Consider the following 14,416-nt stretch of genomic DNA (forward strand, 5'->3'; position numbering starts at 1 on the left):
GATTCTTGTGAAATCGTATTTCTTTTGACAATGTATACATATTTGGGTTAGAGTTTTAATCACAGTATTAACATGAGAACAATTTGGAGGTTTTTTGTGAAACATCCACTGACAATTGAACAGGAGCATCTTGAAGCAGCAATACTATTAAAGAACAATAATTACATGGTTTCAAAGGTACGGGACAGATCTGTTTATTGACCCACTGCAGATAAACACGTGGTAAAGCCACGCTGTGACCTAATTTGACCTGTTATTTTACAAAGAAGACATGATTGAAGTTAAAACAGTCATTTTTCAAAACTAACAACATTAAAAGGAATCTTTTCAAAATGTGTCACAAGATAAAATGATGTATAAAAGGAATATCAAGGTTTCCTGCGCGCTTGCAAGCGACTGACAGCATGTACGGCTGCTAGGTTTCTGGGATTTAACTCATGACCTAATGTGATGCTCCCAGGACTGTTGGGCCAAAGATAGCCACCCTGCTACTTCAACCTTTTTATTGGTTGCTAAAAAAAGAGAAAAATAAATCAAAATGTTCTATTTTAATCTACAGAAGACAAATATTATGTTTCTAAGAATATGTAGAGTAAATAGTGTATGTGATGATTATGTGTCTAAATGTGATGTGTGGGGATGGAGTCCGGGCTGAGCAGGCTCGGCTTCACTGACCGACATGTAGAGGCCACCGAGAGCACGCAGACCACCCAGGATCACATCACACACAATGAGCCAACTCGTATAGTTTGTGTGCGCGCGTAGGTGTGCGCACGTGTGAAACAGTAACTTCTCATCAACGCTCCCTGACATGCATATATATACAGTATTCTTATGTTCAACAGAGTGTGTATACGTTTGTTCATGTATGTTCAAGTGTCCGATGGGTGTGCGTCTTTCCATGTGTGTGTGTAGAACAAACCCTTCATCAGTGTGATTACACAGCTGGAGCACACAGACAACGAGCTCCATTCATTCAAAACCCCAGGCTCCAGTTTCACCTGACCAGGAGTCTGTCTGAGTGTGTGTTTGAGTGTGTGCGTGCTCAAGTTTCTGTGTGGATGTGTCCCATGTGTGTGTGTGTGTTTATGTTTGCTTGAAAGAGAGAGTAACAGTGGAGATGGGCGGCGAGTGAGTAACATTTCTCCAGAAGAAGAAGGGAAGGCGAGGTGGAAGGAGAAAGAGATAAGAAAATAAATTAGGGGGAATTTTCAAGACAAAAGATGCTTTGAGAAGAGCTTCCCGTTGTCAGTTGTTATTCCTGCTTTTCTGGCATTCGAAACGTTATTTTCATCCTTTGTTTAACACACTCCCCGTGTATTCCTTTTGACTTTTGGTATCTTTGTGAACATTCACCCGCACAGAGCGCTGACCTGACCTCACACCGTTGACCCTAATTACAGAGACGAGTTTCTCTGTAGCCAACATCTCTTTCTCTCTCTTTCTTCCCCCTTTTCTCTTAGTCGTCCTCTCTCTCTCCCCCACTGGATCTCTCCTCTCTTCCCATGCTCTCTTGTATCTCATATTAGTTTTTCTCTGGGAACCAGAAGTTTCTCATGTTGTTTACGACCCCCTTAGTCCTCACATTGTCTATCCGTACTTGTCGAGGAATCTTTTTGTTGTTTTTAATAATAATAATAATAATAATTTTAACTTGTATAGCGCTTTTCTAGATTCGCAAAGACGCTTTAAATTATGGACAAGAGACAATGACAAACGAAACAGAACAAAAATGGGAAGACAAAGCAAACAAAACAAACACACAGAACATTTTGGGTAACAAGGAAATAAAGGAAAGCAAACTGAAGAAGCTGCGTGGGGCAGGCAGGTGGGAGGTGCAGGGGTTTAACAGGTGAAAGCGAGTTGGGAGAGGTGTGTTTTGAGTCCTTACTAAAATGATGGCAGGGTGGGAGCCTGGAGTTTTTACACTGTAGTACATTTGCTGCACAAGTAGAGACATATACAGTATAAACATAAGAAATAATGTGAGATGCTAAAGTGTATGTTAATAAGTAGAATTAAATATATGCATCTACAGTACACTGCTTTTATATTACATAATTACTCCTAATTCGGAGTGTCTTCATGACACAAGGATTGTGCCAAGGACAAAATCTCAGGGATTCAATCTCTGGCAGGGTTGCTTCTTCTTTGGCCGAGCCGTCTTCAGAGCTTTCAGGTCAAGTGGGAAGCCAGCGATAAATCAAATTCTTGTCACCACAGTAGTGATTTGTCCTAAGCATCATGTTCTGGCTGAAGAGACGTTTTGTCTCACGTCATTCATTTGAACAATTCGGTGATGTGGACTGCGCTGACCAAGAAGTAATCCAACCCTTTCCCCCGCCCCATAGAACCACAGCTGCCTCCTGGTTGGAACATAATTTATCATATTAGCAAGAAGGTGAAACAGCATATTTCCCAAAAATGTCAGTCTGTTACATTAAAAGTTGGAAAAGGTTTGTGTACAGTACAGTACATACATACATATATATATATATATATATATATATATATATATATATATATATATATGCATGATTATTTTTAATGACATCCATTCAAAATTTAACTGCAATTACTAGCTACCTCAGAAATGAGTTTTCCAGCTTACACACCATCATGAGAGCTCAACAAAATACACTCAAGGCATGTGATGGGCTTCAGAAATTACCCACATAAGTAACAACACTGCTTCACTCATACACACATGCCCTAAACCACAGAAAAAAGCCACCTAACATGCATGTCGACACACCAACACAAACACAGACACATGCAAATTAACACAGCCAGACAGTGGCAGTAAACACTTGACTGTTCACCGAGACACTCAGTCTGACTCAGCACTCTGAATGTGGAGCTGGAGCCATATTTAAACCTCAAAAAACAGATAGATTGTGTTCACGCTGCTGTGTTAGCGCAAACTAAAAGAAGATAACCGGTTAAAATCCATTGACCCACTGGGAAATTGTGAAAAAGGAGGTTCATGTTCAGGTTGACGTGTAGTTAAAACCTGAAACTGTCGTCACCACAAAGATAACAACATTGTTCGTTTGTTTGAAGGACTGAAATAACTAATGAGAACACGTTTTCATTTCTTGACAGCGGAATGTCAGCGGAATACAAAGTCAGTATGGTTTTTGCTCAAGGGGACAACAATGGTGTGTACAAAGTGTGATGCCAATCCAGCCAATAGTTGTGTAGCTGCCATATTTTTGTCTCGACTAACACAACCAAGAAAAACGCCCATCGTTTCCATCCACAGAGTCGAGCCGCTGGCCTCGCGCCTGCACAATACTCACGTTTGTTTTGGTTGGCACTAAGGAAAGACCTGTAATTAGTCATTTAGGTATTTGGACCTGAAGTGCCTTTGAGGACGCTAATGCTTAACTATTGGGTGAAGCAGCTTCGTGAATGTGAACCACTAATCATTTGCCTTTCAGTAGAATGATTGAGTAGATCCCTGGAGATCTCCTGTTTGGAGATTCACTATACACACTGAAACAATAGAGCATTTCAATCCAACTAATCCAAAAACAGGAAATCGTGTCCTGCCTCCATGTGTTCCTTGGTCATATTATTACAGCTGAACAGATTGTTAAAGGTTAGAGAGCAGAAATCATTCTGCCGGAGGAGAAATGTGTCAGACAGTCCAATGGCTGTCTACTGTGCACAACCGGTCCGCGTGTTCAGTCAAAAGACTCCGAGCTATTCAAGTTTGCTACACTATGGGGACTCTTTTCTCTCAGACACATTCAAAACAGAGGAATAACAATCTATCAAATAGTTCATAACGACGCACTGAATAGCTAAAAATGTGTATCTAAAAGAAACAAGTGCCAGATAAAGGGGAAGAAAATGAGAGACATTGTTTGAAAATATTCACAGATTTGGGCCAAATTAGCTGTCTGAAAATGATAGTAAATAAGATCTAACATTATAACAAATTAGATGCTAATATATTAAAGAAACAACACATGTAATATTAGTAGAAGAAATGCCTCTGACGTCCAATTTCAACGATCACAAATATCATTGCGATATTGAGATAAACTGTACTTTTCTCTTGACTTTATACATCAACAGGCTACGTAATGCTTGCATGAAAACCAAGTTATTCTGGGACAGACAGAGGTGGAGAGAGGAAGCAGATAATGGCTGAAATAACAAATAGATAGCTCGGGTTAATCATTTCTAGAACGGAGAGGATAGAGAGAGAAAAGGAAAAAAAGACATCCACTGAGGAACAATACAGCTTTATAAGACATGAAGGCAGAGACCTACAGCTCAGGCCGCAGTGAGGTCACAGCCCGCATTTTCCTCACAGTTTCAACTAATGAGTCTGTGGCGGGTCAAAGGTTAGCCAGTGAACCATTTCACACCCACACAGACACACCCACACGCCGAGGAAATGTGATGGCTGGCATAATTCACCTCCCTTGTTCTCCTCCTTCCTTTCTGATCTTTTCAAGGTCTTTCAAGCCTCTTCTCTCTTCTTACCTTTTATTTTCCTCCTGCTTTCTTTTGTCACATCAAAGAATTGACTTTGTCAAAGTACTGGTCCGCTGACTCCTTCACCTACCTCTGCGCTGCGACACACACACACACACACACACACACACACACATAATGGGACTCAGATTGAGCAGGAGGAGGTCTTGCTTCTGTGGGAATCATGGGAGAAAGGTTGATTAAAACATGGTACGAGTGTTTGGAAGCTGTTGAGGTGTGTGTCTGATTTGGTGTATGTTCATATCCGTGTCAGCGCGAGGGTGGAGGCTAAAAGATGGGTGTGTGTGCCTCTTTCTTACTTAGGAAACAGAGGTATCCTGTGTTAGTCAACAGCCCGATCCACCTGTCAATTGGTTGAACACCTTCACACATGCACACACACGGAAGCTCGTATGCAATCACACACCAACAACTCGGACTCTAACCCCTGAGTGGTTTTCAAAGGCTGAAAAGCAGGCCTTTGTTCTAAACCACTGTGTGTGTGGTTGTGTGTGTGTGTGTGTGTTTTTTTTTCAGGCCTAATGAGCCACAATTCCGCTTGCCACTGGTTTCACAACCTGGCCCGTGTGTCTGTCACCCTCGGGTGATGTTTAAAGACAGAAGAGATGAATAAAGAAAGACATTTGATTCAAGGAACGTAAATGTTAAGAGAGATGCAGAAACATAAGTTAAATTGGAAAAATTGGATGACTTCCATTCATCCATATACAAATATTAAGAAAATAAAATGAAGAGAAGCGAAAACTATTCTCCCATCTTGCATTTCTCAAATGTACTTGGATTGAAAACAAAGAACAAAAAAAAACATCACCAAATTAAATATGGAAGAAAGCGATCGTTAATGGAAGGTCAGTTTCATGTCTTTATAAACCTCTTCTCCAGCGGATCCCGGGGGTCTAATAGTGTCTGTAATTTGATCTACAGACAGATGTTGAAATAGCCTGTCTGGAGAATAGTGGACTGAATAGAAAGGGAGGCATTCAGATGTGTGAGCCAGTGTTAGTTTACAGCAAGACATCCTTTAGTAGACTATAGTTTGAGGTGAAATTAACTTGTTTTGCGATTCCAACGCAGATGTTTGAAACCATCGTATTAACTGATCATGTGTTACCGAGGGACTGAAGACCATTGATAATCATGAGGGTAATCTTGTAAATTATAATATTCATCTTTTATTCTGGTAAAGGGTAGTTGAAAAACAGGCTGATCTCTATTAATGGTGTAAAGATCAGGCCAAAAAAGGTGTGTTTCCATCCAGTCTGTCCATGCACAGTAAATCTATTTGTCCAGCTGTCTCCTGAGATCCATCTTAATGAAACCCGACTCCCACATAGACAGATGTAACTGTGGGTCAATAACCCTCTGTCTAGATAAGAAGAGTAGGAAACAAACAGAAAGAAGGTTACTGACATGTGTTCAAATGAAGGATAAAAGAAGAGAATGAAAACTATTCAACAATAGGACACATTTAAAGTCAAATGTTAAGTTTCCAATTTCAGTTTAGAGGAAAACAGAGTTGTGCATCACGCGTGACATTAATATGACACATTTGTTGTGCCGGCTAAGTTAAAACAAATACACCATTAATTCTCAGTTGTGTCAACAACTGAACCATAGAGAGTAGCGGGCCAAAAAAAATGTCAATGACTTCCTCTAAAGGAATAGTTTTGAAATAAGTGAAAAGGTGCATTTGCCAAAATGTCAGTTGAGTTACGAGTTAGATATTAATAACTTATACAACCTCCAGCAGCAAGTTAGGTACATAGCCCCAATGTGACATTTGCACTTTTGTTTTTTGTACAAATGATAGAAGAAAAAATATCATATTAGTTAATGAGCCCCAGAGCTGCTGGACATAGCCAGGCCCGCCGTTTCCCCTTGCTTGAAGTCTTTATGCTGAGCTCAGCTAATCAAGTCAAGTACGCAGCTACGAGAGCACTTTGGATCCTCTCATCTAACTCTCTTGTACCTGTAATGTACAATACAGGAATCTATTCCACAAGTCACTGAGCTAAGCAGGGAGCATTCCTCTTTGGGTTTGTCGTCTCGTCCCATCTGTTGGTCATGAAAACCATCATCTGCTCAGTGTCTCACATGAAATGTCCTCGTGTTTTATGAAATACTTACTGTGCAAGTTAACCAGCAACATATTGACTAGCTCTAAGTCTCAGGCATGTGTTATACAAACCTCCATGTGAACACACACAACAGTGAAAAGTAAGAGTAGACACACACACACACACACACTGTAGGCATGTGTTTGTACAGCCAGGACACAAAGGCTGTCACAACAGTGTGCTAGAGGTGGAGTCATGGACTTGACAGTGTTGTCACAGGCAGACAGGGTGAGAGGAGCTATGTGAGGAATGTACATCACTAAACCTAAAACATAAGAGTCAGAGTTTTGTTGGTCTTGCCCTTAGTGTTTTTTTGTACCATTTTAGAGCGATAACTTCATTATTATCGCCCAGAATTGAATCCCTGCAAGTGTTTGAAGCTCCCAAGCAGTATTAACTAAAACTGTGTTTGTGTGTGTGTTTCAGTCCGACTGTGTGAACTACGTGAAGATTGTGCACCACTTTAACCGCACTCACCTGTATGCCTGTGGAACCGGGGCCTTCCACCCCACCTGTGCCTTTGTGGAGGTGGGACACAGGATGGAGGTGAGGATTACACGAAACTAAACCAACACACGACAGCTGAACTGCAATGTTCCGTTTTTTTTTACTGTTTCTTGTTTAAAGTACATCACAAGATCATTGACATTTAATATCTAGCAGATCTAGCAGTTGCTCATGCTTGGAAAGCGTAGCGTAGCAAAATTGACTCAAGCAAGCGGCAACCTGGACTGACGCTATAGAAAAGGTGATTAATGGCGAGACTGCAGACAAATCCAACAAGCTGAGCTTCAGTTCCCAGTTTCAAATTTGTTTTGAATTTGTTTTGAGTCCCTCAAACTGCCAAAATCTCGAATCTGACAAATTTAACCCATAAAATGTTTTGACAAAAAGGAAGCAACATGAACGTGTGATCACCCTTTAAATCCAAATGTTCCCTGTCCTCTCGCTCCATCAGGACCATGTGTTCAGGATTGACCCCTCCAAGGTGGAGGACGGGAAAGGGAAGAGTCCGTATGATCCTCGCCACAATGCTGCGTCTGTTCTCGTTGGTAACTAAACACATGCACATGGATATGAGCCTATCATGCATTCACTGGAATAGGTTTTTACTGAAATTGGTTTGATTATGTAATAGTTGTGATAATGTTCTAACATTTTCATGCCATAACATGCCTTATGATCCATCCACCTTATGATGGATGATTCAATCTGTTTCCCAGGTGATGAGCTATATGCAGGCGTGGCCACAGACTTAATGGGACGGGACTTCACCATCTTTAGAAGTCTTGGGAAACGCCCCTCCATCCGCACTGAACAGCATGACTCACGCTGGCTAAATGGTCTGTGTGTGTGTTGTGCCTTTGTGTGTCAGCTTAAGCATCACTTCTTTTTCCGTTTAGTTCATTTTATATCATCTGTCTCAACTGACGTTGTTCATCTCTCTTTCCATCTACCAGAACCAAAGTTTGTTGGCTCCTTTTGGGTCCCAGAAAGTGAAAACCCTGATGACGACAAGGTATTTTTCTTCTTCCGCGAGACGGCAGTTGAGGCCCAGGGGCTAGGGAAGTCCACCTACTCCCGCATCGGTCAGCTCTGCAGGGTGAGAGATCGTTTCATCAACCAAGTCCAGTATTCTACTTACAGGCTTACAGGCCTAGTCAACCGAGCTGCAGATTCTGTAACAAAATGAGGACCTATCACATTCAAATAACTACCATATCCTGTTAAAAGACTTGCTTGTTTTGTCTTGAACCAGAATGACATGGGTGGTCAGCGGAGTCTGGTGAACAAGTGGACGACATTCCTCAAGACCCGTCTAATCTGCTCGGTGCCAGGAGCAGACGGGAGCGATACATACTTTGATGAGCTGCGTAAGTTCACAGACACAGTTTCTACTGCATCAACTCGTTTATGATGACAGTGATGCTGAGCAAAGCATGACGTCATAGGAATTGGCGTTTGAGGGCCCTGCATACTCAAGTAGATGTCATCATATGTGACTTTTTGGGATTGAAGAAAGCACACCTTTAAGTATGAAATCACAAACTGTAGTCAAAGTGAACTGGTCTAGGTTTATATTTTGTGTCCAAATCCAAAACATTGTATTTGTCACAAGTTAGGAAAAGCTATAAAAAAAAGTTGCTGTTTGAGCTGATTTTCTAACTTTCTAAACCGTTGATTCTTTTACCCAGAAGCATATTGTGTGGGAGCTAAGGGAGAGAAAGTCCAAGAAAAAATTATAAATTAAACAGGATTTCTGACCTCAATTGAAGATTATTATTCTGCACCACATTCCTGCAGACTTGGAGAAAGCATGAGTTTGAGATTCATTGGTAATATATTCTGGCCTGACCCAAAGCCAATGTTTCAGAGAAAGTTTCAGGCTTTTCTCTGGTGAGCCTTCGAACGACTGAAGGCAATAATAGGTTTTTATCAGCCAAGATCCAGAAGCCGGGCTGTATTTCTAAAGCATAGATTGTGGGCAGAGGAATAGTTCAGGATGAAGAAATGAGTTCACCCCAGATTCAGTTACTTGTGTAATTATGAATACAATGTCCGGGTGAAATGGAACCAGACGTTTATGGAACAATCTAGGAGATAAATCAGCTTGACGTCCCTGAACATTGCGATAAAGTGTAAATCATGTTGGTTTCTCTGCAACAGTCGGTCCCTTTGCTAAACCGGTCCTACAAGCTATTTTCCAGTCATATTTTAGCAATTGAATTAGCCAGGACAGACTCTGAATGATTTTCAACTGAGAGCGTGCCGACTGATCGTTACCGTCGGTAACACACAAAGACTAAGGATATATTAAAAACCTAAATCAGGGCATGTGAGAAAACCTTTTTGCAGGGCTTGGGAAAATAGCATTTTGACAATAAAACAATAAAAATGTTCATATTTTAATATGCAAGGACCGCCAATGTGAAGCTACAGAAAGGTACAAAAACATCTCATAAAAGACAAACACCAACCCTACCGTCATGTGGTTTACATGGCAGCTGCAGCAGTTTCAGCTCTTATGCTGTTCATGATTTATCCCTCTGAACATATCTGTGGGCCATAATATGAACTGTCTTTGCGTTTATCTCGTGACACCATGTAACGTAAACTAAGAGGAAGTATTTTTCCTCACCCATTTGGCTAAGTCCATCCATTAAATTTCCTCATATGAACAATGAGTCCCTTATGTCTCGGCCATAAGTGTTTTGACCATACCTGAGGCCAATTATTTAGAAAGGACCTCCCTGTATAAATACCTGAACCTGGTGAAATACCTACACAACAAAACCTTTTAATAGTACCATATATGCTGAGTTTAACTGCAGCATTGTATGACTCATGTGCCAGATTTTGGAGATGCATCTTGTTTGTGGCAGACTCCAACCTATAAAATAATGTTTTTACACGAATCAATCTTGATAAACGAATGTTAAAAAACACTGCTCGAGGCTGTTGGGAATTTTGCATCATGTCATGACTAAGATATTGGTGAAATGTCTCTTTAAAGTAAACATTGCCATCGGGCTTTGCTTATCTTTCTCTCAACCTTTGACCTCTGGACTACCACCACCTGACTAAAGTGTGTGCGTGTGTGTGTGCGTGTGTGTGTGTGTGCGTGGATCCTCAGGCGATGTGTTCCTGCTGCAGACGAGGGACAGAAAGAACCCTCTGGTCTACACAGTCTTCTCTACATCCAGGTCAGAGTCCATTTATAGTGTGTGTGTGTGTGTGTGTGTGTGTGTGTGTGTGTGTGTGTGTGTGTGTGTGTGTGTGTTTCTGCAAAAGAAGGAAAAGGGAGAGGAAGATAAATGTGCGCGTGTTATTCATGACTTGTGGGGACATAAGTCTGTCTACACAATCACATTGTGGGGACTCGCCTCCCTTATGGGGACATAATCTACATCCAAGTAACATAAATCATCACATTTTATGGTGAATACTTCTTTTAAGGTTAGGCTACACAAGGTGAGGTTAAGGAAAAGTTAAGGGTAGGATTAGTCTGGTAGCGGTTAGTGTCTCTAGTTAATGAATGTATGTCAATGTAATGTCAACAAAAGTCATGAAAACTACACTGTGTGAATTTGGATGTTTCTAACTCAGCTCCCCCTGTCCCCCAGTAGCAGTGTATTTAAAGGCTCAGCTGTGTGTCTCTACTCCATGAATGACATCCGGAGGGCCTTCCTGGGGCCCTTCGCTCACAAAGAGGGGCCCAACTACCAGTGGGTCCCTTTCCAGGGAAAAGTCCCCTATCCACGTCCAGGAATGGTACGTCAATAACTTCTCCCTGCTTTCTAATATTTCTATATCTGAACTGTAAAGATACACAGTTGTATCAATAGGAAAACATTAATCTCATGTATTATCCTTGTGATACAGGTCTTAATGGCACTTCATACACAGTATTAGACCTACTTTCACCCAAAAGCTCTTCACAGTCCTCTCAATCAATATGTGCTTATTAGGTCTCTTACATTCTTCTAAGCACACCAGCATAGCGTCAGCAGGATTTGTTATGCAAAGCTTCAGTTGTTACAGCCACAGCAGAACAATCCCCTTTGTATGACTGCAGAATAGTAATTGTATTTGGCCTACAGTAAACCCTCTATCACTCCATCATTCCCCCACTGGGTTGTAAAATTAGAGGAAAGAATCAAATTGAAAGAAACAGACAACACTTTCAAGAAAAGACATTTCAGAGTTTAAAATGCACGAAACTGATCAAAAGGTTTTCCCCCCTTTATTAATTAACTATCTCCTGTGCACACCATGAAAAAGTATGCAAAGTGCATGCTCGTACAGTATAGGTTCGGAAAGCTTAAATAGAGAATTAGAGTCTAACACTAGAATTTTAATTAGAGAGGGAGGCTGGACTTTTGAGCTGGAGAAAATCTCTCACACCTCTTGTTGTGACCCATCACACCATAACACCTCTCTGTGGCCTGCTCGGCTTTAACTTTAAGTCACACATTGTATCCTAGTTTACATGCAGAACAATCACAAAACAAATCAGAAAAAGTTTGAGTCTAATTAGGGCAAAATGTTTCGAGCATAAAATATTCAAATAAAACAGCAAAAATACTTTTGCTGTATTATTTGAATATTTTAAATTGCTGGTTAAATATAATCCATTCATGATTACAAAATTACATTCTCAGAATAATATTTGCATTTAAAATAGTCAGTCTTAATTCTTTTGTAATATTTAAAAATTACTTTTATATTTGCAACATGTTTGTGCTGCATCTCATGTGTGTTTGTCTGCAAGTTTCTACACAAAAGGACCTTCTGCTGTAAAAATATTTCAACTTTTTTATTTTTGCCCTCCGATAGTGTCCCAGCAAGACATTCGGCAGTTTTGAGTCCACAAAGGGTTTCCCAGATGATGTGATCCAGTTTGCGCGTCACCACCCTCTGATGTACAACCCGGTTTACCCGATGAGCAGACGGCCCGTCTTCGTCAGAACCAACGTGGACTACAGCTTCACACAGATTGCTGTGGACAGAGTCAACGCTGCCGATGGACAGTATGATGTCATGTTTATTGGCACAGGTGAAGGACTTGTTTTCAGTTCTAACTTAGTTTGATATTTAAACATGAAAATAAAGAAATGATGTGAACTTGATGAACTGCATCTCTTATTTCAGACAAAGGGACTGTACTAAAGGTGATCAATGTCCCCAAGGAGAGCTGGAACAACATGGAGGAGCTCCTACTGGAAGAGCTGGAGGTCTTCAAAGTGAGAAAACTATGATAAAGCTCATTTGATGTTGATACAAGTATATGTACTGCTGTATATTGAGAAACAATATGCGTAGCATGGTAATTAATTAGCTGTATCTCATCTGCTCTAAAGGACGCCTCATCCATCATCAACATGCAGATCTCCTCAAAACGGGTATGTTTGTTTTAAATGTAAAATTATTGATAAAAACATATGGAACATTGTGGCTTATTTTGGCTTAGAATATGTATCTTTGTATCATTAATGTAAAAACCAGGGAAAGCAGTTTTACAAGCACAGGCAGCATTTAATGTAGGGATGTTGTAGAGCCTGTACAGTATGGGCTAAGCCTAGCACAGCCTTCAGCAGTTTGCAGGAGGAAGCTGCTTGTCGAGGAGATTCAGAGGCAAGAGGAAACTGCTAGATGAGCAAGAGCAGTTTTGCAGGTGAAGAGGTCAAGATGTAGGGAAGTATCGGGCAACATATATGTGCTTTCATCTTCCCAGAGTCTTGGACAGAAAATAAACAAGCGAGAACCTAAGACGTCCTGTTAATATTTGGGTACGGCTTCCCTTCAGCACGTTCTCTTAGGGTGTATCTCTCAAAGCCGCCACACCTGTAGATATAAGCGGGTGCTCAAGTGTCTAACAGCGGCGACTAAGTGTAAGCGCTTCTGTTCTTGCTGTGAGCAGAAGATAAAGACAACTTAAAGCTAATTTAATTCTGAACTAGAGAAAGGCGTTGCCTGCGATAGTAAATGTATGCGTAACGACCAACAATACCAACGCCATAAGAACGGGAGGCAAGGGTTGATTTTGTGCATGTGTTGAGTGTATTGAGTGTATTGAGTATATTGAGTGTATGCCTTTAAGTCCTGAAACTCTATTGAAACATGCCCCTCCGTCATGTCCTCACAGCAACAGTTGTATCTGGGCTCAGACACAGGCATTGCTCAGGTTCCACTTCACCGCTGCAGTGTGTATGGGAAGGCCTGTGCCGAGTGCTGCCTGGCCAGAGACCCGTATTGCGCCTGGGATGGAACATCCTGTACCCGCTACCTGCCAAATACCAAGAGGTGTGTGACAAAAACACTAGTGACACACATACACACCAGATGACCATTCATTACAATGAACAGGACAAACACAGTGAAAACTGATGTAATTTAAAGTATACATTCCTAATGTTGAAGTTAATTGTAATTAACTACTTTTACAGACGATTCCGTCGCCAGGATGTAAGGAACGGAGACCCCAACACCTTGTGCTCTGGAGGTATTTTACCAAATCTATTGTTGTGTCTGGTTATTAAAATAAATTGGGGGCGGCTGTAGCTCAGGGGGGATGAGAGGTCGTCCCGATACCACAAGGTAGCCGGCTCGATCCCCAGTCCCCCCACAGTTCACATGTCGAAGTGTCTCTGAGCACGACACTTAACCCCTCTTTGCTCCCCTGGCGCCTCACAGGGCAGCCCACTGCTCCTTCATCAAGGATGGGTCAAATGCAGAGAAGAATTTCCCCAAGGGGATAAATAAAAGTGTATGTTTTTTTTTTTTTTTTTTTTTGAAATAATGAAAGCCCTGTGCTTATAACCTTACGCTTAAGCGTACTGAGGATATTCAGCTTACTGAGGATATTCAGAAAATAATGCTCTGTGCTCTGACTCAGAGAGTCTTGGCATCTGACATCTCACGGTCCGTGTGCCAAAAAAATCCTAAATCCTTCCACCCTTTGCCCCTGGTGACCTCTGTCCTCTGAGATCACAATGCCAGCATTCTGCTGCTCTGTCTTTCTGCCGCATAACCAAATCAGGCAAATCGCTCAAACTCTAGGAGCTCTTGGGGAATACGATTACATCATGTGGCATGCAAGCCAGATTGTGTTAAACTAATGAAGGTGAAAGTAATTGTCTCTGATGAGAGTCTTTGCCCCAAAGCGCTGGTCAGAGGTCAGTTTAACACCCTTGCTTTCCCAATACGTTGTGTAGTGCTGGTGGGTAGAAACTAAATTGTTCATTTTCTGACCCAATCACGGTCTTAATAGTTGGATATATTTTTGT

At 41.3% G+C, this 14,416-nt stretch overlaps 1 protein-coding gene across 2 annotated transcripts in view; it reads left to right on the plus strand.

Moving 5' to 3' along the window:
• Positions 1 to 14,416, plus strand: part of sema3b (sema domain, immunoglobulin domain (Ig), short basic domain, secreted, (semaphorin) 3B) — a 60,109-nt gene that overhangs the window by 43,768 nt on the left and 1,925 nt on the right. For both annotated transcript variants that reach the window (XM_068597150.1, XM_068597151.1), the window contains exons 5-16: positions 7,056 to 7,175; positions 7,588 to 7,681; positions 7,853 to 7,972; positions 8,090 to 8,232; positions 8,389 to 8,503; positions 10,264 to 10,333; positions 10,757 to 10,901; positions 11,967 to 12,186; positions 12,282 to 12,373; positions 12,491 to 12,532; positions 13,276 to 13,433; positions 13,577 to 13,632. In XM_068597150.1, coding sequence (XP_068453251.1) covers positions 7,056 to 7,175; positions 7,588 to 7,681; positions 7,853 to 7,972; positions 8,090 to 8,232; positions 8,389 to 8,503; positions 10,264 to 10,333; positions 10,757 to 10,901; positions 11,967 to 12,186; positions 12,282 to 12,373; positions 12,491 to 12,532; positions 13,276 to 13,433; positions 13,577 to 13,632 — 1,375 coding nt within the window. The remainder of the gene's footprint in view (positions 1 to 7,055; positions 7,176 to 7,587; positions 7,682 to 7,852; positions 7,973 to 8,089; positions 8,233 to 8,388; positions 8,504 to 10,263; positions 10,334 to 10,756; positions 10,902 to 11,966; positions 12,187 to 12,281; positions 12,374 to 12,490; positions 12,533 to 13,275; positions 13,434 to 13,576; positions 13,633 to 14,416) is intronic.

Source organism: Clinocottus analis, unplaced genomic scaffold (genome assembly GCF_023055335.1).
Source record: "Clinocottus analis isolate CAN_PGR_092001 unplaced genomic scaffold, fCliAna1.0.p SCAF_4, whole genome shotgun sequence".
Classification (NCBI taxonomy): Eukaryota; Metazoa; Chordata; class Actinopteri; order Perciformes; family Cottidae; genus Clinocottus; species Clinocottus analis.